Source organism: Anthonomus grandis, chromosome 8 (assembly GCF_022605725.1).
Source record: "Anthonomus grandis grandis chromosome 8, icAntGran1.3, whole genome shotgun sequence".
Classification (NCBI taxonomy): Eukaryota; Metazoa; Arthropoda; class Insecta; order Coleoptera; family Curculionidae; genus Anthonomus; species Anthonomus grandis.
Genome location: NC_065553.1, coordinates 21,573,891 through 21,597,819, shown reverse-complemented (window position 1 = coordinate 21,597,819; position 23,929 = coordinate 21,573,891). Strand labels below are relative to the sequence as shown.

Sequence of the window (23,929 nt, the reverse complement as noted above, 5' to 3'; positions counted from 1 at the left end):
CTATAAATGATAATTTAATACTTTTATTATTATTTTATTGCACAAGAATTAAAATCAGCACCAATACAATAAACCTTACTGACTAATAAATATATAAAATTACTGGCTTACATCTGTATATTAAAAATACCCAACAAATTACTGTTAGGCTTAAAATAATACTTTCCTTATTATTGGAAGGATATAAAACGATTTTAAAATTAAGTATTTTTTGTGCCTTTAAAAACCTTAAAGGATTTGCGGGTTACTGCTGAACCTCCTGCTTTTAAAGGGAGGCCCCAGTCTGCTACCGATGGTTTCCACATGAAAACCGATTCTCAAAAGATTGTTGTGGTCCAAAATCTTTCTCCCGTCAAACATATAAGCGGGTTTCATCATTTGGTCGTAGATTTTTTCATAGTCCAAGGTCTAAAATTGCGTTTTTAAATGGTAGTTTTTTTACCGGTTAATTTTTAAGTACTTACCACAAATTCATCCCATTCAGTGCATAAAACGATGGCATGAGAATCCCTTGTGGCGGAGTAAGCGTCTTGGTATACATGAACGTTTCTTTTAAGTGTCTCTTCTGAAATCCCTTCGTATTTTAAATCGTCGTAAATTTGTTGCTTTTCGACCTACAAGAAATATTCGCTAGGTAACACAGCGCATAAGATATTAAAATTGCTGACTGATCAAATGTCTGCAATTTTTTCTAGAACAGTCGAATTGAACTAAATTACGGTTCTTTCATCATTAGGCTCAAGTTAAAATAAATAAAAATATGATTATTTATGTACAAAATGGATATATGGACATATGTATAAATATATAGATACAAAACAAAAATAATATGAATAAACAGTTCATTTTTGAAGTGGTTTAGCCACTTCTGAAAAAAAGTCTGTATATACTCAATTTCTTTTAGTCTTTTCTCCTGGATGCATTTGGAAAGTTATAATATTCAAGTTTGGAATGAAATAATTAATCTTGGGATAAAGTCACTTAACTTCACAATTATTTCTCTGTTCTTGGCACATTTTTCTAAAATCTAGAACTAAATGCATAATTTAAAAAATTTAATCATTATAAGTAGAAAAGTTTATAAAGAACCGGCTGCTCAATATGCGCACAAACCCATTTTTCAACACAAAATCGATAGAAAATCCGGTGGCAGAGAGAAAAGACGACCCGCAATATATTTTCTCTCGCTTCTTATTAAAGAAACCGCAAGAACAAAGCAGCCGCCGTACTTCGTTTCTTTGTACCTGCCGGGGATTTAACTATGACGTAGCCTGGAGGCCTACTCAGTGTCGTCTTACGGGGAGTGAGTTAATCGTGTTATAAGGCATTTAAAATCTGTTGTGTGTTTTTTTTAAAGTATAATTGTGAAATAGACTATAGTTTTTTTAGTTAGACTATCCGATTTTTATTGTAAAAGGTAAGTAAAATTGGTTTAAATTATTCAATTGTCTAATAATTAAAAAAAATAAATGAAAATTAATTACTGTTGAAAATTATATTATTTAAAATATACTTTGATTTTAAGTGACAAAATAATAGGTATTTAACTTGTAGGTATATATGTACAGCCTAGAGTGTGTATGTGTATATTAATTTTTTTACTTTCTATTTTTTTTTTTAGATGTCACCTAAGAAGGTAGGCAAACAAGGACAAATAATTCACAGCCAAGGGAGAGAGATTATTTTTAACGTGGCAACTTTTATAAAAAAAGAAGCAGAGCAAGGAATTACTATTCCTTTGAAAAATGTTAGGTAAGTGAACAATATGAATTCATATTTTATTGTAGAATGTTTTCAAATTTTAATTGTTATTGTATTGATAACTTTTGTATTGTATTGAAACAATAATAGTATATAATTGTTTTAGACAACGTACGTTAGAGTTATATCAAATAGTGTCTGAAAATAAAAAAAAGTATCCTGTAAAAACCAAGTTGGACGACCTAATGGAAAAGCATGGACACATTGTGTTACGTTTGCCTCCATACCACCCAGAGCTTAATCGGATAGAAAAAATTTGGGCAACTGTTAAGAATTGGGTGGTAAGCAGAAATTCCACTTGCGGAAATTTCGAATGATGAGTGGATAAATATTTGCAACCATAAAGACAACATAGAAAAACAATATTTCAAAAGTCATTACCTTTTTGATGAAGCATTGGATTCTTTAAAATGTACAGTAAATACAGGCTCATCTAATGAAGAGATCGAATGGTCTTCATCGGATGAATCTGATTTAGGTTGTAATACACTATCTGATAGTGAATAAAAATATATAATATGTAAAATAATGAAATAAAACTTTAAGCTTATATCAATTTATTTCTTTACACAAGTCGTTTAAAATACCTAATCCTTAAAAAAAAATGCGAATAAAGAATAATTTTTAGCTACTGTTTTAAAAATAATTAGCGAACTGCATCCTCCTGTAAGTAAAACTATTTTTTATTAGATTTTTTATGGGCACATCACAATGCTAAAAAATATAATTTTAATTTATCTACATTTTTTTAAACGAATCTCGGAGCAATTAAATTCAAATATATGCATTCTTAGTTGGTATTTCAACTAAATCAAACGCACTTATAATATCGCTTGCTATACCTACTAAAAATCTAGGGCTATTTAAACTCTAGTACAAATAAATATTAATAATTTCAACAAGTGTGCCGCCTCCACTGTCTTCAGACCTCGACATAGTCATCTGACCCGATCGATAGAATAACGAGATGCGCGGATTTTACCGCCTGTTGATGTCACCGGTTCTTTATAAACTTTTCTAACTATATGACCTACGCATGTTAGATAAATAAATGTACTCTATTTAACTGGAAACGACTGGAAGCAAATAACTATAGTTAAAAATAACCAAGGGAGGCTCTTATCACATCTAAATGTGACTTTTACACATTGCAAAAATGTCACGATTTTTTAATTGGGGAGGGGGTATCCATCCATCCTTATCGATTATGTTCAAAAAAAAATTACATAAAAAAGTAAATAGCGGTAAAATAGAAAATACCTTTTATAACAATAAAAAGGATTTTATTGATCTTAGATTGCTGTTTGACAGATTTCTTAATGTTGATTGGAAAATCTCAGAATCTTGGTGATATTATAACACTGCTGTGGAGTTATTCTATGATAGGTTTTATCACTGTCTTGATAGTTTTGTCCCTAAAACGCAAGACGAAGATCTTATCCGCCCTGGTTCTCCACAAAAATTATAAAATCAATAAAACATGACTCCTGGAAAAAAATATGAACGTTATAATAACTTAATTGATTTAGGGGAGGCTGGCCTAAAACAACATAGGTATAAAATCTCCAACTTGGCAACAGTATTTTTCGGAATAACTTTATGTCAACAGTGTTTCGGCATGTCTTTATATTACGCGTATTAAAAATATCGAGTTTATCGAGATTAGTTTGGCGTTAACGTTCATAGGGCGTGCTTTGTATTTTTTCAAGTCTACAAAATGTTTCTGTTTTAAAACAGAAGATTTAACTAAAGTATTTAAAGTTTAATTTTTTACGCTCTAACCTAATTACAGGTATGTATTAATCTTATTTATTGGTAAAGTAACATTTTAATTTTTTTTTTGATAAATAACATTTTTATAAATAAACATGTGTTTGTGGTGCAAGTTCGGTAAAATGACAGGATCTATATGGCTAAAATCACATAGTATGTCATTTTGCGCTTATTTTTTTACAGTTTCTCAAAATGAATTGTTTCTTCTTATTTTTTTAGAATGGTTGGAAATTGGAGAAATGGGCTGGTTCAAAGCTTCAAAAACATGTGGCGTACCCCAGGCTACGCTAAGAAGACAACCAACGGACAAAAATAAAAGAGTCAAAGCTACTGATAAGGGTCTAGGCCGATACGAAACCACGTTTTCCGTAGAGTTGGAGAGGGACCTAGTTCAACATATCAAATTATTGGAATCTTGTTTATTTGGTTGGTCATGCGATGAAGTTCGGTCCTTGGCGTATCAACTGGCAGAAAGAAATGGAATAGCACACAGGTTCAACTCAACTACTAAAATGGCTGGTTGGGATTGGCTACGTGGATTTAGGTCCAGAAACCCCGATATATCTCTTAGCAAGCCTGAAGCTACTTCGGCCGCTAGAGCACAATCCTTCAATAAACCGCAAATTGCTATTTTTTTTAAAACTTTTCAAGAGACAATTGAAAAAGAGCATATCAACCCCACGCGCATTTGGAATGTAGACGAATCTGGTCTGCCTACTGTCCAAAAACCTAGCCAAATACTTGCTACCAAAGGTCGAAAACAAGTTGGCTTAATTTCAAGTGCTGAAAGGGGGCAGCATATTACAGCTGTGGTTTGCATGAGCGCAGCAGGAGCCTATATTCCCCCATCATTAATTTTTCCCAGAAAAAAAACTGGAAAAAGGAACTGACCGACGAGGCTCCCTAAGGTACATTGGGAATAGCTTAGGAGACAGGCTGGATAACGGGCGAGATTTTTCTAAAATGGATGCAACATTTTAGAGAATATTCTAATTCTTGAAAGGCAAATAAAGTGTTACTTCTGGTTGATGGTCATGCTAGCCATAAAACTCTAGATGTTACAAGATTTGCTAAAGAAAATGGAATAGAAATGATATGTTTCCCACCTCATTGCACCCACCGGCTGCAACCTTTAGATATGTGCTTTTTTGGACCATTAAAAACATTTTATGATCAAGAAGTTACAAAATGGCTAAAATGTCATCCAGGCAGAACTGTTTCTTCATATCAGATTGGCGAGTTATTTGCTGCAGCATATGGAAAAGCAGCTACAAATCAAAATGCTGTAAGTGGGTTTATGAAAACAGGAATATGGCCGCTAAACCCAGATATATTTCCTGATTATCTGTTTAACCCTGCAATGGTCACAGATAGATATCAAGATGTTCATACTCAAGTGGCTAACCATTCATTGAATATAAACAATATTTCAGTTATTCGCCCACAAGACATTTTCCCTCTTCCAAGTTCATCCGGGATACAAGCAAACCCAAGAAAGCGGAAGGCAAAAGGAACCAAAGTGCTTACGAGTACCCCAATATTAGAGGAACTTAAAGCTAGAGAAGCGGAAAAACAAGCTGCTGAATTTCGCAAAGCTGCGAAACGAACCAAAAAAAATTTAACTAATTTAGTTGAAAGCCCTGAAAGTTTAAAAGAAGTTAATCAAATCAAAGAAAGTAAAAAACCGCATAACACGTAAGGCTGCCATAGTAGCATCCGAACACTTTGTCCCAATGGACGAAAACTCTGATAATGAAGAGCCGTTTCAAGATGAAGACGACGAAGATGATCCACCCTGCCTATATTGTAACAGTTTGTACTCTATGTCCAAGGAAACATGGGTTAGATGTCAATCGTGCTCGAAATGGGCACATTGTGAGTGTGCTGGTATTTCTAAAAGAAGCAAACAATATGTATGTGAACTTTGTTAGTTTTAACTTGTAATGACCTTATGTACCTATGTAAGTTTCTTATGTCATTTTACCCAAGTATGCTCGGGTAAAATGGCACACATTTACATTTTTCTTTTTATATTTTTTTCAACAGGATTATTCATTTATTTAACAAAAAATTAGGTTATATTCTTATTATAAACCTTTAGTATTATAAATTACTAATGATTTTGTATGTTAAATTTATAAAAAAAGTTAATAAGCAAAAATAAAGTGGTATGTCATTTTAAGCCAGTCTCCCCTAACTAAATTTAAAAAATTGTAGGCCAAAATTTTAAAAAAATTAATCTATCCCATAAGAAGTACTTGGTAGTGCAGTGTAATAACTTTTGGAAGCTTATTCAGAGTTTACAAAACAGTAAAAACATGACCGATCAACAAGGAATTGTCTGATTCTCAAACAATAGCAAATGTGTTTGCACAATTTTTTAAAAGTTCATATGTTTCTTCCATACATACTCAACAAACTGTAATAATCAGGACATATATGTAGATACTGTAACTATAACTAGATTTACGGAAGCCGAGGTGTTACGGGCACTTAAGCCAAAAGCAACCGTTGCACCCGACAAAATTCCTGCTTTTCTCATAAATGATTGCGCTTATGCTTTTGTTAAACCATTGACTCTTCTTTTTAATTAAGCGTTAAAACAAGAATGCGTTCTTGACCTTTGGAAGACACCTAAAATTATTCGTATGCACGAAAAATATGATAAAAATCTTAATGAAAATTATCGTCCTATAACAATAATTAATAATTTTTGTAAATGTTTCAAACTGCATTCTGCTTCATATCCCTTGATGAAAAATCTGCTTAATACTAGACAACATGGCTTTGTGAAAGGTAGATCTACAGCAACAACTCTGCTCTCTCTTCTAAGATCAATAAACGCTAATTCACAAGTTGACGTAATCTATCCCAACTTTTCCAAAGCCTTTGATAGACTTGATCATGGTATTCTCATCAACAACGTCGAAAATTTCAACGGCTTTTCCACATGCTTATTTAATTTTTTTTCATCTTCGCTACTTTGATGGTTCTGCAAAGATCGTTGCCACTTCAGGAGTCCCACAAGGCTTAATTTTGGATCATTTATCAATAAAATATCTAATAAACTTACCATAAAAAGACTATTATATGCGGATGATACAAAACCGGTCTCCCCATTACCAAAACCATATTAATGATATTGAAAATATCCAAAGAAGATTTCTGAAATTTCTAAAGTTTAAGTGCGAAGGAGTACCCGGAAACTGATTTTCCACAAACACAACGGTTTTTCATTTTTTACACTAGAGAAAAGGCGAAATTTGCTGATTTGCAGTTTTTACATAAATTGGTAAATAACATTATTGATTTGCCTGGAATGTTAGAAAAGAAGCTGAATTTTCATTTGCCTCGCATATCAGCCAGAAACCCACAAACGTTTAACCTATAACTAGAACAAACACCAATAAATCATCTCGAGTGCGAGCGTGAGACGCATGTAATTCTGTTCAAGATCAATGTGACATTTTTAACTGTAGTATTGCAGCTATTAAAAAAATACACTTTTCTTAATCATACATGTTCTTTTATTTTTATACAACTGTATTTTTTTTCTAATTAAGATCTTCTTTATTATATATAAAGCTCTTTTTTTTGTACTGATAGTTTTTGTGTCATATCATTAATACTTTTTTATTGTCTTTTTCCTTCACACTCAATAATTGCATGTAAATCTGTGGAGTGATATAAATAAATAAATAAATAAAAAAGAAATATATGTTTTAGGGTATATAGAAGTAACACCCTCGAGCTCATGCAGAAAAATCGAAAAGGAAATTGGAGTGTCAAAAAGTGACGCACAACGAATTTAAAAAAAATTATAAGTATTATCCAAACGAATTAAACATAGTTCAACATTGAAACCCTTGAGATGCCGACCGCCGGAGACTATTTTGCCAATTGTGTTTGCAGCAAATTGACGCGTACAACTTATTTGGCATTTGACTCGTTATCTGGTCTGATGAATGATATTTTTCAAATGCGGGCATTTTTAAATGACATAATACTCGAAACTGGCGTGCAGAGAATAGACATCTAATATTTGAAAGGGCGCAACAAGGACGCTTTGTAGTTGAGTGTCTTGTTTTATTTTGGGAAAACAAATAGTATACCAAATTTTTGAAAAGGGTTTTACAGCACGTAGGTACCTAGACATACTTGAGGAAGTTATTCCAGAACTTCTGGAAAATATCCTTCTAGCCCAATATAACGCTGTCTACCTACAACAAGATGGTGCCCCAAGTCATCTCTGGGCTATTAAGGGCATTTCTTAAAAATAACTTTCCTTTAAGATGGATACGTATCAACGGACCTATTAGATGGCCTCCATGGTCCCCCGATCTCTCGATTTTATAATTTTTTATGGGGGGTATATACAAGATCAAGTGTATAGAAGACAATACAACAATCTAATAGAACTTCAAGACGCAATTCATTTTGCATTTCAAAATCTGAGAAAGAGACAAATTATTTTGAATGTTATTCAAGGGGTTACAGAGATATTCCAATTTTGAATCAGAGAATAAGGTGGTCATTTTGAACATCTCTTGTAAAAATGTTGTTTTGTTATATGATTGTTTTCTTATAGTGTTTATTGAATGTATATATTTGTTTTTTATGTTCTTTTATTACAAACAAAAATTATATAATTCCCCATTCGTCGTTATAATTTGTAACTTTTTATTTGTTTATTATTGTTATTTATGACCTACTTTTAAACTATGCATTTAATTTAGAAAATTGTTATTTATTTGCCTATTTTTGGAAATAGGTCCGTAGTGTTATATATTTTTAAAAAGGTTGAAAAAAATTCCAGGTCAATTTTATAAACTATAAATACAGGGTGTCCCAGATAAAATGATATACATGGGGATTTCGTAAAAGGTAAGAGATAATATTCGATTAAATAAGAAAAAAGTTGTGCTACTACAAGCCCAATCAGATGGGCTTCTATCTTTCAGATACCCTGTAGATATCGGGGATCTTCAGATCCGCGATATCTACAGGGGTTTTTAAAATATCGGGCTGAATTATAAAATCAGGTTTTTAGAAAACCTACAATAGCGTCGCCATCTTGAATCCGATTTTAATGAAATTTGCTAGTTTTGGGTTTCCTACTATAACCAATCGGATGACGTTAACGATATTTTTCTAGGCATTTTAGATTTTTTGCAACCATAGTCGACTTGTTATTTCTTATGGACGCCATATTGAATTTATACGTCATTAAATAGCACGTAAAAAGATCTTTTTAACCATATATATATAACAATCCGATCTTGATATGGCGGAAAACATAAATTTACTCAAAAAAAACATTTTTTCACTTAGTTGGCTATTAAAAAGAAAGGCTGCGATCAATTATTTTGTTTTTTTTATTCAAACAAGAAAATAATTTCATTAATATGAAAATTAAATTAAAAAAAATTGAAACAACAATTATTTCTAACTTACAACGATAAATGAAATTAAAACAAATAATCAACAATTAACCAAAATGAAATGAGTTAATGACGTGTTCAAAAAGACCTCCATTTTTGTTAATACACAATGTACACCTCTCAATCATAGCCAAACAAGCATTTTTGACAATTTGTCGTGGTATTTCTCGAATTGCTTCATGTTCTTCCATTTTATCTTTTAGGTATCTCCATACACAGAAATCAAAGTGGTGTCAAATGAGGTGAGCGGGCAGGCCACGCAATAGGATCTCGATTTCCTATCCAATTATTTCCATATTGTTCATTTAGGTAATTGAAATTATTGCAGAATTGTGTGCACGAGGCGCCATGCGGTTGGAACCACATGTTGGCTATGTCATGAAGAGGAACTCTTCTAAACTAGGATCTACGTAATTTTCAAGAATTATTAAGTATCTTGGTCCTGTAAGGTTGTCATTAAAAATGTTTAATAAACATGTCCTTTTATAATACCTATCCAAACATAAATCCCCATCTTGTTTGATGGTGAACTTCGCGGTTTCTAACGGGATTTTCATCGGTCCAATAAAGGCAGTCTAATCCCTTTAAAGGAAATCTAGGAGGTTTCTGGCTTTTTCTGAGGAACCAGTTGCAAAATACTGACCGTCTGTCTAAGTCTCCTTCTCGAAGTCCCTGACTAATGTGCTCATGATATGGGCGGTATTTAAACTTTTTGAGAACTTGTTGGGCGGTAGTTTTAGATACTTCCTCATTAGCTTCGATTTGCCAAAGCGATGTACGAGGATTTTGCAGTACTAAATTTTCGTCGCTATTTCTGTTTCTGTTGGGCTTGTTAAATGAACCATACGACAATAAATTAACTCTAAATCTACCGAATGTCACTAAACCTAATTGCCGTCTTTCTAAAAAGCGCTCATTGTACACTTCCATCGCTCGTTTAGCATTTCTACAGCACAATATAAAGCAATCATACGAGGTGTGACAATTAAGTAATGAGACTGATTGCATAAAAATCGTTTATTCAAAAATTATTCTGTCATATAATGCCATCTCCTTCAAAGTAGTCCTCTTGGGCAGCTATACAACGATTCCAGCGCGTTTTCCACGCTTCGTAACAGTTCTGGAACGCTTTGACTGGGATGTCCGCCAGTACCCTTGTTACGGCCGCTTGGATGTCCGTAATCGATTCAAAATGGGTACCTTGACCATCGATTTTGTTCTAGAGAACAAAAAAAAAGTCACAGGGTGACATATCCGGCGAATAAGGTGGCTGCTGCAACACGGCGATCCCTTTAAAGGCCAAATACTGGGACACGCTGAGGGTGGTCTGGCACGGCGCGTTGTCATCCCAAAATCGTGGGTTAAAATTTGTCTCACTGTTCATACCTAGTTCCGAGGCTAACATTCGGACTGTTAAACACCGATCTTAAAGAATTAGGGCGCGTACACGCTGCGCATGCGCGCCAGTCCGCACCTCGACCGGTCTCCCTCGTCTTCCATGCTTTCTCGCCCCTCCATAAACTCTTTATGCCATCGAAACACCTGGGCACGACTAAGAGCACTATCACCATTCACTTTTACAATTTTAGTGTACGTTTCCGAAGCTGTTTCGCAAAATTTTATTGCGACGCGTTGCTCTAGATTTCGTTTTTGCATTTTCGTGACAAGCACCACCGACACACGTCCACTCAACACGACACAGCAGGCGAACTAAACAAGCTAGAGTGATGGTCAATGTATCAATGGAGAAGTAAGGGATGCCGGGGACGGGGAAGGGAATGTTAAGGTCGCAGGTTTATCACAAGCGCGGCAACAAAATCAGTCTCATTACTTAATTGTCACACCTCGTATAAATCTACCTTTTCTCTATTTGTAAATCTCTCCATCTTAAACTTATTCTTAAGTAAAGACACAAAAACGGAGTTGTTCACGTATTTTGAAACATACATAAATCTAAATAAAATAAACCAATTAATAATTTAATTGGTTTATTATTAAATTATTAATAATTATTGCAAATGTGAAACCTATTGCAATGACTTATAGGGTTGTTATACATAAAAAATCTTTTTATGTACTATTTAATGACGTATAAATCTAATATGGCGCCCATAAGAAATAACAAAGTTGACTATGGTTGCAAAAAAATCTAAAATGCCTAGAAAAACATCGTTATCGTCAATCGATGGGTAACCATGGACAACATAATAGAGAACCCAAAACTATCAAATTTTATTAAAATCGGATTCAAGATAGCAACGATATTGCAGGTTTTCTAAAAACCTAATTTTTTAGATTTAGTCCGATATTTTAAAAACCCATGTAGATATCGTGGATCTTAATATCGCATCTGATTAGGCTTGAAAGAGCACAATTTTTTCCCCATTTTACCAAAACTATATCTTTTACCGTTTACGAAATACCCATGTATATTTTATCTTTATTATATTATTTTCACCCTGTATACAGGGTGTCCTGTTTAAAAAAACGTAAGTTATATATCTATATCTATATATATATCTACCACTGGATTCTATGGAAAAAATCTATAAGAATAAGTTTTTTCTTTTACAAAAACTTTAAAGATACGAAGATAAAAAAATATTTATTTTCAAAAATGCCCTTTATCTTAAAAACTAAAAGTGCTATGAAAATTTTGTTGACGGCATCTTTAGTTTTACGAAAAAGTAGCACAGTGTCGCGAAAACCGCAACTCTCTATCTCTAAAAATAACGGAGATATTCCGCAAAAGTACCCCAAATGGAAATATTACATTACCTTAGGGTCGTAAATGTTAAGAGAAGCTCCCTCGTCCAGCAACGTTTTCGATACATAAATAGCGGCACTCTCCCTGGTGTCTCCTGTATTTTTCTTAAATGCGAATCCCAAAATGCAAATATTTTTACCGCTGACCGTGTTAAAAAGACACTCGATCACTTTGGCGGTGAAACGGTGTTTTTGGTGTTGGTTCATGTCGATGACGCTTTGCCAATAAGACGCGACCTAAGTAAACCAACTTTTAACTGTTCATAGGTATACAATGTTAAAATGAGAATAAAACTGAGATATACTTGAAGTAAGTAACTCTTGCAATTCCACTATTTTAATGTTTTTTTTTTTAGAAAACCTAAACTAAAATTTATTGGTGTATAAGAAGGAATTAATTTATTTCTTACAGGAACAACTCGTGCAATATGATATGTGCATGAATATTATAATTTATAGAGTATACATGTTAGCAATTTTACCTAAAAAAAGTATTTAGGTATTACTATAAGAATACAGTAAAGGAAACTCTTAAGTCAAGGTAGTAAAGTACTTGTGAGACCTTCACTTGAACATTTTTGGAAATAGCGGAATTTTACTAGAAGACACATTATAACATAAAATTAATAAAAAAATATATCAAAACTTACAGTGGGAAGGTTCAGGCATTCGCAAATGTACACCAGGTTGAGGATGTCCTTTTGAAAACAGCTCCCGCCGAAACCCGTAAGTCGAAATTGAATATATTTAGTACAAAAATTCTCGATAATAATAATACAAACAAATGTAGTTAGTAAAATCAGACAAGGACAACGTTACGTTTTGCATTATTATTATCTTATGGCCACACCCTAAGCGCTTAACGGTTACAATGTAAGTTAGTGCAAGAGTGCTTACCAATAGAAGCTTGCAGGAATTTTGGACCTATTCGGGAATCTAATCCGACCGCTCTTGCTACCTCTGTTATATCTGCTCCCGTGGCCTCGCAGACTGCAGACAGGGAGTTTATGCTTGAAATTCTTTGTGCTAGCATCGCGTTGGCAGCCTAAGATTAGATTTATTTAATTATTTATCAACGGTAAACTTATTTCCAAATTATAATAAATTAAGCAACAAAAACTTATTAATTAGTTATTGTAAGTTTCGTCTCTTTAAATTAACTTCTTTGCAAATGGCAGGATTTGTCCGAACTTTAAGGAGTAGGAATAAAACACTATTAGTTTAGTGCGACGTTTCGTCGGTTTAATTCAAGCTTCCTCAGGTACTGAAATAAAGACATGGATTTACATAACAAAATAGGGAGAAATCCCTTTCCTTAAAACAGGCAAGAATTAACAGCCTTTGTTCAAACACAAGTATAAAGTATCAGCTAGTTCATTTCATTAGTTCCTTATTTAATAGATGAGAAGCTTTGAAAGAAAAAAAATTGTTAAAAAAACAAACTAATTGATTACCTTAACAATCAGCGGTAATCCAAAAACACGTAAAGAAACATATGAGATACTTTACTGATTTTCTAACTTAAGTAACATTTACTTTACACAAATAGACACTGAGCAATAAATTACAATAATCTGACAAAACGCACGCGTTTGCGGTGTTAACCGCAAACTTATAAAATATAATACCTGTATCTAGGCGACGGTTACAGCTATGCGGTAGTCAAAAAAACATAAAGCAAAAATAAACAAATAAGGTAAAAAACCACAGTTATTCTCACATTTAATTATTAGTTTTATTATTTAAGAGTTATTAATCAATTATGATTAAAAAGTAAATAAGTATAATGTATAATAATTATATTGAAATACCTTGAATAAGGCTTAGTTATTTAAATAAATTATATTTATATATGCTGTAGATATGAGTAAATAGAATTTCTAGATAGAATTAGATAACTAAAATTTACACTAATTAAACCAACTAGTAGTGGAAGAATTACAAATTTTTCACTCTAGCCACCCCATGGGTAATAAGTTGGGAACTGTGATGGGACTACTCCATAGATCGTTTAATTTAAGACATTAATCATTTTATAAGGAAAATATTAACAAGATTAAATTACTACTTAGAAAAAACAATTATCAATGTCATGTATTTTAAGTTTCCTTTTATTAAAGGTTTGTCGAATAAAATTAGTAGCTTAGCTAGTTTTAAGAATACTGGAACTATGCTAGCCTTTTATAATGTAAAATCCACCTAGGCTTAAGGATAAAATTCCATAAATTGCATTATATAAGCAATCGGGTGTTATCTATCGTGTTCCATGTTCTTGCGGGAAATCTATGTCGGACAAACTAGACAGTATTTGGGTTTAAGGGTTAAACAATACACCAATGATTGTCGTATTCCACGTGCAACAAAAAGCAATAAAACAGCCTTAGCTTGCCATCACTTTGACACTGGACATGATTTATTTATTTAATAATGTCGGTGTTTTGGATCGGGAAGCTAACAACACTAAAAGAAATATTAGCGAAATGATTCACATCTATTTATGTAAAGATAGTGTAAATTTAAGAACGGATACATTGAACCTAAGTCATATATACAGCAACCTTTAAAATCAATATAATTAATTTAAATAACTAAGCCTTATGCAAGATATTTACTTTTTAATCATAATTGATTAATAACTCTTAAATAATAAAACTAGTAATTAAATGTGATAAAAAAAAATTGCTTTTTATAGGTCTACGAAATCCGTGGTTTTTTACATTATTTGTTTATTTTTGCTTTATGTTTTTTTGACTACCGCATAGCTGTGACCATCGCGTAGATATAGGTATTCTCTTTTACCAATTTGCGGTTAACACCAAACAAGAGTGCGTTTTGTCAAACTATTGTAATTCATTGATCAATGTCCATTTGTGTGAAGTATTATTATTATATTAGTATTAGTATTATTCAAGTTAGAAAATTAGTAAAGTATCTCATATGTTTTTTTTTTGGGATTACCGCTGATTGTTAAGGAAATCAATTAATTTGTGTTTTTTAACTATTTTTTTTTCTTTCAAATCTTGTCATCTATTAAATAAGGAACTAATGAAATGAACTAGCTAGTTTTTTGTTTGTTTTTTTTATGAACTCTATGTTTTTTATTAGTAAGTTTCTAATTCTTTTAATTGCGTCGTTTTTTTTTTGTATTTATGTTTCAACAAAGGCTGTTAATTCTTACCTACTTTGAGGAAAGGGATTTCTCCCTATTTTGTTATGTAAATCCGTCTTTATTTCAGTGTCTGAGGAAGCTGGAATTAAACCGGCGAAACGTCGCACTAAACTAATAGTGTTTTATTCCTACTCCTAAGTTCTGACGAATCCTACCATTTGCAAAGAAACTTATTAATTAGGTAGGTTTAATTTAAATTATATTACTTACTACTATGTAATAATTCTAAACAGTTACTTTAAATAACCTGGACTGAAAGATTGGAAGGTTATACTTGTCGAAGTTTCTCTGCATTCTATAAATTGGAGTTTGCATACCATAGTTACAGATACGTATTGAATATAGCTCCACTAATAATCTTGTATTTACTTTATATAAAGTTAATATTAATTTTTCAAGCTTTTTTTGTAACTGAGTTTTTCATTCCACATGTTTGAAAAGGCTGTTATAAAATATGATATAAAAATGGTATGTTTAGAAAAACACCTCACAACATGCTTTTAATGATAAGGAAAATGTCAAAAAGGCATATAGTAGAGAGCAAACAGAGAGCTTAATCAAGGACATTAATGGAAAGGATAGATTTATTGAAAGACTAAAAGGAAATAGTCAGGTATTCGAAAATGACGTTTCGGATTACCGGAATTAACTAATGTAATACTAGACAAGATATTGATAAGAAAATTAATGAGTTGTCTCTTTCAAATAAAAGTCAATTTAACACAATAAATAGTCTTGAAAAGGAAAGTGTGTTATATGCCGAAAAAAATCATCGAATTGCCGAAGGAGGTGGATGAGTTAAATAATATGATCAAATATAGTAAGACCAACTGCCATATCCTTAAGGCGGCGTAGTCCGGCTCATTTGCCGCTTTTCCGACGTCTAATCCGCTCTCGTGATTGGTCACTCGCATCTTAGAAAAGTACTTTAAAAAAAAACCTCACATCAGAATGAGTTGAAAATTGGTCAAAGTGTTTCTTATTCGATTCCGCTCAGATTCACTATTTCCAATCACCTTATTTACGTCCAAGAGTGTATTCTGTGCATGTTCGTTAAAGCTCGGCAATTTTAGTGATAAAGCATAAAAAACGTTTAAATTGACAATATCTTCATTAACTTCTCTTTGGATACTGTTATTGGTGAGACAGTGGATATGCATCTTTCTGATCATATAGGACAGGTACTTAAACCTTGATATAAATCTTAAAACTGAGGAAAAACTTGTTTAAGATAACCAGATCGAATATCACAAAACAAAATAGTGAATCTGTGTGGAATCGAATAAGAAACACTTTAATCAATTTTCAACTCATTCTGATTTGAGGTTTTTTTTTAAGTACTTTTCTAAGATGTTAAAAGTGACCAATCACTTTTAACAGATCTACAGAGGGCAGTTGTGTAATTGTTAAAATCATCTAGCATTAGGAGTTTATTATTGTACCATATGTGAATGTTTAATAAAGCTTATTATTATAATAAATATATTATTATTATTACTATATGACCATGACTGGATCTATAAGATTTTAACCAAATTTTGACCTTTTGGCTGTTGATGAATTTTAAATAAATAAAGCACTTACCAACTTCGATAGCTCACTGGACCAAGTGTTAGTAGTCAAAATTCTCTTCCTAGGAATCCAATGTTCGTAAATCTGGCATAATTCCTCAATAGCAGCCTCCCCGGCCGGTGATTCCTCCCCACCGATCAACACCCTATCGGCATTCAAAAGATCATTGATTGCGGTGCCTGCAAATTTGACATTTTAAAAATCTGCATCATAAGGGAATTTTTCAAGGCACACCTTCGGCCAAAAACTCCGGATTGCTTAAAATTTGATAAGACACCCCAGGTCTTTGGTTGGCCTTTAAAATCTTCATGATGCTCTCAGCAGCGTTTACCGGCACCGTGCTCTTTTCCACAACGATTTTGTTGCTTTGCGCCACGTCCGCTATCATACGCGCGGCCCCTTCTACAAATTTCAGATCAGGAGCTCTTCCCTAAAATTCATTTTTAGCAAAAGAAAACCCTATTTTTGAAGAGTTTTATCACCTTTCCATTGCCAAAAGTTTTTGTTGGTGTATTAACCGATATAAAAATTAAGTCAGCTTCTAAAATTGCCGCATCACAGTCATCTGAGAAGAATAGGTTCTTTCCTCTGCAAGCCTTTACTACTTCGTCGAGACCGGGCTAAAAATATCATCAGGTATTTCAAATATGTGAATTGCCACTTGAGAATTATGTATTAATCTACAATTATCGTTTATAATATAATCTAAAATATGTAGGTACTTGACTTATATATTTTTAGCACTTTAAACTGATATACTCACTTCATATATTGGTAATTTATCGCTATTCCATTGGGCTATTCTGGCTTTACTTTTGTCCACTACAGTTACTTTGATTTCGGGACATTTTAGGGCTATGATACTGCATGTGGGCCCACCTACATATCCAGCACCCAAGCAACATATGTTCTTTACTACCATTATGGGTCTAGAATTGAAATAAAGGGTAACATTAGGGAATTCCATTCTGAATTATTTATTAAGTTTGTGTTAGATGCACCCTTTGAAATTTAATGTTTCTACTCAAGAGAATTTTTGAAAACCTTATATAAGTTTTGCTGTCTGCTTCGAACAATAATATATAAAGGCGAACGAACATTTTGGTATGGAAACATTTTATTTTTATACTATTTCTTCCAATGACCTTATTTACGTCCAAGAGTGTATTCTGTGCATGTTCGTTAAACCTCGGCAATTTTAGTGATAAAGGATAAAAAACGCTTAAATTGACAATATCTTCATTAACTTCTCTTTGGATACTGTTATTGGTGAGACAGTGGATATGCATCTTTCTGATCATATATACGACAGGTCCTATAACCTTGATATAAATCTTAAAACTGAGCAAAAACTTGTTAGTAAAGGAACTCTCAGGCCAATTACAAGAATCCTACTTATGGGATTTCATCTCAGAAGACATTTCCTGTGATAAAAAAAAAAATTAGATTTTTATTGATAGATTCCAACATGCATACCTGCAGTCATTTCCTGAAAAATTCTACAATTCAAAAACTAATCAGCCAAACAAAATAACTTGGTTAAATGATTCTCTCCGTAAAATGAGGGTACACTTTGTATGCAAAAAATACAATACTTTTGGTAATGGAGAAGAATATATGAACTTTAAAAAGTCTACAACAGAGCTATTGAAAACGCTAAAAAACAAGCCAATGGCAGTCTGATTGTATCTTCAGCAGACCCAGGCAAGACTATGTGGTACATTGTCACACAGTCATAGAGAGAATTTTTAGTAAGTCTGACCCACTACCAACTATAAACCCTGAAGATGTTAATACATTCTTTTTAAACATTCTGGATAGTGTAGTAAACAATATTCCAAAAACCTGTGATGATCCTCTAGACTCTAGAGAGTCTAAAAATATTGACTGGCCCACTGGACGTATTTTCGTTTGGTGAAGATAGCTATAATCTGGTGAGAGATGTAATCAACAGCCTAACAAACAAAAAAAGTGGAGATATTTATGGGCTTAGTATGTGCCTTATAAAAAACATCATTTTAGTGCCATTGGCAAAATTAATAAATTTATATTTTGGGAAAAATACATTTCCAAACTCTCTTTCCAAAAGCTGTCATGACTCCAATTTTTAAAAAAGGTGACAAAAATGACATCTCCAACTACCTTTTCTAAGCCCCATTTTACTGTTGCCAATCCTATCAAAAGAAAGGTGCATGGCATACAAACTGACCACCTTTTTTGAAATCAGTAACTTACTTACTGTCAGTTTAGGTTCAGAAAGGGGAAGAGCACAGTTCTTGGTATCCTTAATCTACTCTCTAAAATAATGAATTCTTTTGAGAAAGGCGAGCATCTTGCACATTTTTATGACGTGAGAAAGGTGTCTCACATGATCTTCTAAAAAAACTTAAATTTTACAATCTTTCAGATACTACTTAGTATAAAACTTCTGGAACCGTATATCAAAGAATGCACACAAATAGTGGGAGTTGGGAGGGTTTTATCATCTGAGGGTCTTTTGAGACTAGGTGTATTTCATGGTTTTGTATTCAGACCTATCTATTCTTTTTCTCCTTTTTATAAATGACCTACCATTGGTAAACTAGCCTCCTACATACTTTTCGCGGATGACAACACTATTACTATTCATTATCAAGATAGATTGATTTGGAGATCTAATGAAACACACACAATTGGAGGCCATAAAATGGTTCAATGCTAACAAACATAAACTTAACCTATAAGGGGATAAGACCCAAAAAATGCTGTTTTCAATAAGAGCCACAAGATTCCAGAAATCCATCTGAGTTAAAATTCCTGGGTTTATAACTGGATCCAAAACTCACTTAAGTGAGTTTTTGATATTCATATAGAGCATCTGTCTGGAAAATTGAGAAGTGTGTTCTTGCTGAGAAACCTCTCTGACTGTGTATCTCAGAGTACAATGTTAAATGCCTACTATGCCATATTTCACTCAGTGGGGTGGATCAGCTTCTGCGACCAGAATATTTGGGTTGCAGTGTAAGGCTGTAAGAATTGTGGAGTCTTAAACTTAATATACCAACCTTGCTGTCAGTTTACATTATGGAATGAGTTCTTTACGTTAATAGATCACAAGATACATTTTTGACTCAAAGTGATATTCACAACTACCAAACTAGACATTGCAGCAGTATTGTACCATCTTATTGCCGTCTATCAAGGTGCTAAAGTCGAACGGAGTTTATAGCTGTTAAATTATTCAATAATCTGGCAACAAACATAAAAACCTTGCAATCTTTTAAAAATGCAGTTAAAAAATAATTATGCTCCAAAGCCTTTTACAGTTTACAAGAGTTCCTACAACCCTAGAAATCTGTTATTATGTATTGTACACTATTTTTAACGTTTGTGTCATTTTAATTGAATACTTCATGTTTGTATGTTGTGATTGTTGGAATTTTATAATTTTAATCTAAATTTTAAACTTGAATATTTTACTAAAAAAATTTAATTACTTGTATATAGTTTGAAAGTGTTTTACATATATAACATAATTGATTTGTGTGAATACTTTGTATCTTGACATTAATAAATTACTTTACTTTACTTGTTTTTGTGGATTTGAGTTCCTACAACCCTAGAAATCTGTTATTATGTATTGTACACTATTTTTAACGTTTGTGTCATTTTAATTGAATACTTCATGTTTGTATGTTGTGATTGTTGGAATTTTATAATTTTAATCTAAATTTTAAACTTGAATATTTTACTAAAAAAATTTAATTACTTGTATATAGTTTGAAAGTGTTTTACATATATAACATAATTGATTTGTGTGAATACTTTGTATCTTGACATTAATAAATTACTTTACTTTACTTGTTTTTGTGGATTGTAATAGAATTTTGGTACTTTGTTGTTCACAAAAGGATGGAAACATTTTACATATTGTTCTATAAAGTTTACTTTAGTTATTGCTTGGCATTAATCACTTGTGGTTTAATAAAGTATTACCAAGAACAATGCCAAAGCGCAAGTATTACGACGCTGATTTTAAACAGAGAATAGTTGTATTATACCAAAAAGGTGTGAAGAAAATTGACATAAAAAGGGGTATTGTAAATAAAATAGTTATTTACAATGGGAAACTGAAGACCCTTCACTTAAATAAAAGTGGAAGATCGCGAAAATCTGGGTCAAAAATAGACCGAGCAATTTTAATGAAATCCAGAAGTGCCCAAAAAAAACTTCCGTTGACGTTAATAAGGAACTTGAGAAATTCCCAAACGTTAAGCTTTCTGACATGACTGGTCAACGTCGTCTTATAAAAATCTTTATGGTCGACGTGCTGCTAAAGAACTCTTGTTAACGAAACGGCATAGAGTGGTTAGTTTGCTAGAGGGCACAAAGACTGGACACAAAATCAAGGGCTTCAGTACTTTTCAGCGATGAAAGAAAGTTTACTTTATTTAGGAGTAATTCTACAGGATATGTACGAAGGCCTCCTGGTCAAAGATTCAACCCAAAGTATTTGATTCCAACTGTTAAACATGGGAGAAGATCTCATAGTGTGGGGGTGTTTTAGGGGATATAGGATTGGTCCACTAGGCAGAATTCAGGGCATATGAATGCTCAAAAGTATGTTGACATATGAAGAGGATCTGCCATTGTCATGTATTTTTCAAAAGCAATGATCCTAAATACACCTCCAGATTAGTTAAGAATAGGCTTTTAAAGGAACAAATTTGAGTATTGGATTGGCCTTCCCAATCACCTGATTTGAACCCTATAGAGAATCTTTGTTAGCAAAAGTTGAAACCACCATCAAAAACCAAGAAGATCTTTGGATAGTTTTGCATGTCTTTTCTGGGGGTAGTTTTAGATCAAAAACTGAACTGGAAAGCTCATGTGCAGAAGGTCGCAACCGGGGTCAGTAAATACAGCTATGCTCACCGGGTAATACATGGCAGTGTAGGTTGGCAAGTGGGCTTACAGCGTACCACGCCTATGTCCAGTCAGAAATTGCATATGGAATAATATTCTGGGGCAACTCTGTGGATTCAAACAGAATTTTTATTTTGCAAAAGAGGTACATCTGTATTGTGTTTGGTATGGACTATCGTGATAGCTGTAGAGGAGTATTTAAAGATACTGGCATTCTTACAATGTACAGTCGTTATATTCTGGAATCTATTCAGTTTCTAATTAATAACATTTCATTTTTTTCTGATAGAAAAAGACAACATCAATATGAAACCAAGTTTAAGGACAATCTAATAATTGAGAAACCAAACTTTACATTTGTACAAAAAAACATTGTCTTTAACATTCTAAAGATCTGGAATGTACTCCCTCTTTCCTTTAGGCAGTTACCTCCCAGTAAGATTGTTTGTAGGCTCAGGGCATTTTTGGCGGACAGGGCATACTACGGTATTGATGAGTTCTTTCAGGATGGTGACATGCATGAAGCACTAAGTAAAGATCTAGAATAGGCTTACTTTAGATTCAGTTTCAGTTTTTATTCTGTTCTGTTTGTGGTTGTATTGCTGTCAATGATCTTTTGAAATTGTAATTGTCATTATCTATTTTATTTATTTAAATGTTTTTTTTTGCAAAGTTTTAAAATTTTCTAAGCTATTATAGCTAATATTTTAGGACATGGTCCATATCCCATCTGGGGTCTTCTAATGTTAAGATTATTGTATGTAACATTGTAATATATTGTAATATTATGTGTTTGGGCTGAATAAAGAATACATACATACATACATACATGGAAGAATGGGGTCAAATTTCAATCGATTAGATTTTCAATTAGCATTCATTAAGCCTAAGGGGTACCCAACTACATATTAACAAATTGAATGAATAGTAGTTTTTTTTCCTTATAATTTGAAAATGTTTCCATACTTTTGTATACATTTTTTTTATAAAAAAAAATCTACAAAATATATCTGAGTGTGTATTTATTTTTTTACTGTATGCTATATTGTTTTCTGTCCCTTAATACAAAAATGTAAATAATTTTAAAAAATCCTAATGGTATAAATCTCATATGGTTGTAAACCCAAAACTAATCTTCTGTAGAATAAACAAAAAAAACAAATCAATTATGATCTATGGGAGAATTTTGATGATAGCTAGTATGGTGAAATGGTATTAATAACCTATACATTTAAAAAGAAGTGTTTTATAAAATGGGTTTATTGGTGAGTTGACATGTTAGAAATATTGCTTTTTACGTATTACATTTAATAGAATGGTTGATAGATGTAACAGATCTTAGGGAAAAATATGACCAGGATATACTCAATACATCTGAGACACAGTTGACACTGAGGTTGTCCTAAAATGTTAATCAACTAGCATTTCCAAAGTATAGAAGATCAAAAATACCTTTTTGTTAATTTCTTTGTTTCTGCTAAAACAATTATCAAAGATTCTTTGAAGAACTGTTTTTTTGAAATAAATTAAATTAAATGACAAAAAGTGTCATTAAAAATATATAAATAACCATGTATTTATCAGAAAATATAGAATATACTTAGAATATACCAAACCCAAAGATTCAATTTTTCATACAAAAGCCAAAAAAATGGATTTAGCTTAATAATGTATAATACATACTTATCTACTTTGGTCGGCAGTTCTAGACAATCTCCACTCTCCTTGCAATTCATGTTGAAAAATAAAACTATGTAGCTATATTACATAAAATTTTAAAAATATTAAATGTGTAGTGCAATCACAGAATGTCAATTACAAAGTTAGAAATTGTTACACATTTATTGAGGGGTTGTTAAGTGATTATTTATCTAGCTTCATTGTGATGTGGCAAATTCGTACATGTCACATGTTTGAATTTTGGAGAAAAACTTTATAATATAGAAATTGCAGGGAGAAGACAACGGGAGCAGGTTCATATAAAACTTTCGGCCTGAGAACATATTTACTACATATTACTGTAATTTTTTACTTACTAGAAGATAAACTACTTGTATATTGCTCACTCAAGACTCTTTTAATACTTATTTCAACGAAATGTAGCCTTGCACTGTTGAAAACTGTTAAACACAATCGTATTTTATATTCAAGCTACATACGTGTCAATGAAGAACAAAAAAAATACGTTTAGCATTGAAATACCACGTCTTCAATGTTTTTTTTTTTTTTTTTTGGTAAATTTGGTAGTTATCGAGAAATCCCTTTTAATCTTTCAACAATTACATGTTTACGTAGGCACCGACAATTTATCCAAACAAATAGTCCCAAGGATGAGGGGAGGGAGAGGCCTCGTTTCAAGGTTATGTTATAACTGTCAAAATGATATTGACAGGGATATGGTTCTTTTAATGTAATTGCATTGTAAATAGTATTTTATTAATGATCTTTATGCTTTGCAGGATAGTTTTTAATGTTTTATTAATTAGTTTCCTCAAATAAGTCCTCAAGTTCCCATCCTACAAACTCGGAATTACGTCATACT

The 23,929-nt window shown here is 32.5% G+C and overlaps 1 protein-coding gene across 3 annotated transcripts; it reads right to left on the bottom strand.

Moving 5' to 3' along the window:
- Positions 1 to 7: 7 nt before the first annotated feature.
- LOC126739676 (UDP-glucose 6-dehydrogenase) lies at positions 8 to 23,703 on the bottom strand. 3 transcript variants are annotated; one of them, XM_050445463.1, is made up of 10 exons: positions 23,424 to 23,703; positions 17,246 to 17,411; positions 16,965 to 17,102; positions 16,717 to 16,912; positions 16,495 to 16,661; positions 12,640 to 12,786; positions 12,392 to 12,466; positions 11,754 to 11,978; positions 465 to 614; positions 8 to 408 (listed from the first exon to the last, which is right to left on the bottom strand). In XM_050445463.1, the coding sequence occupies exons 2-10, from the start codon at positions 17,402 to 17,404 to the stop codon at positions 229 to 231; spliced, it is 1,437 nt and encodes a 478-aa protein (XP_050301420.1). In that variant the 5' UTR covers positions 17,405 to 17,411; positions 23,424 to 23,703; the 3' UTR covers positions 8 to 228. The 3 variants fall into 3 exon arrangements, with proteins under 3 accessions (XP_050301420.1, XP_050301419.1, XP_050301418.1); XM_050445462.1 differs by lacking the exon at positions 23,424 to 23,703 and adding an exon at positions 23,071 to 23,227 and having other exon boundaries at positions 12,392 to 12,460; XM_050445461.1 differs by lacking the exon at positions 23,424 to 23,703 and adding an exon at positions 23,071 to 23,226.
- Positions 23,704 to 23,929: the final 226 nt, after the last annotated feature.

What these genes read in the sequence shown, in the direction of transcription:
- LOC126739676 (XM_050445461.1), bottom strand. Translation starts at nt 23,123, where the DNA reads ATGAATTGCAAGGAGAGTGGAGATTGTCTAGAACTGCCGACCAAAGTA. An exon ending in AAACTTTTGGCAATGGAAAG is followed by an intron (nt 16,913 to 16,964) that starts GTGATAAAACTC and finishes AATGAATTTTAG; the next exon opens with GGAAGAGCTCCTGATCTGAA. An exon ending in CTGAATGGGATGAATTTGTG is followed by an intron (nt 409 to 464) that starts GTAAGTACTTAA and finishes ACGCAATTTTAG; the next exon opens with ACCTTGGACTATGAAAAAAT.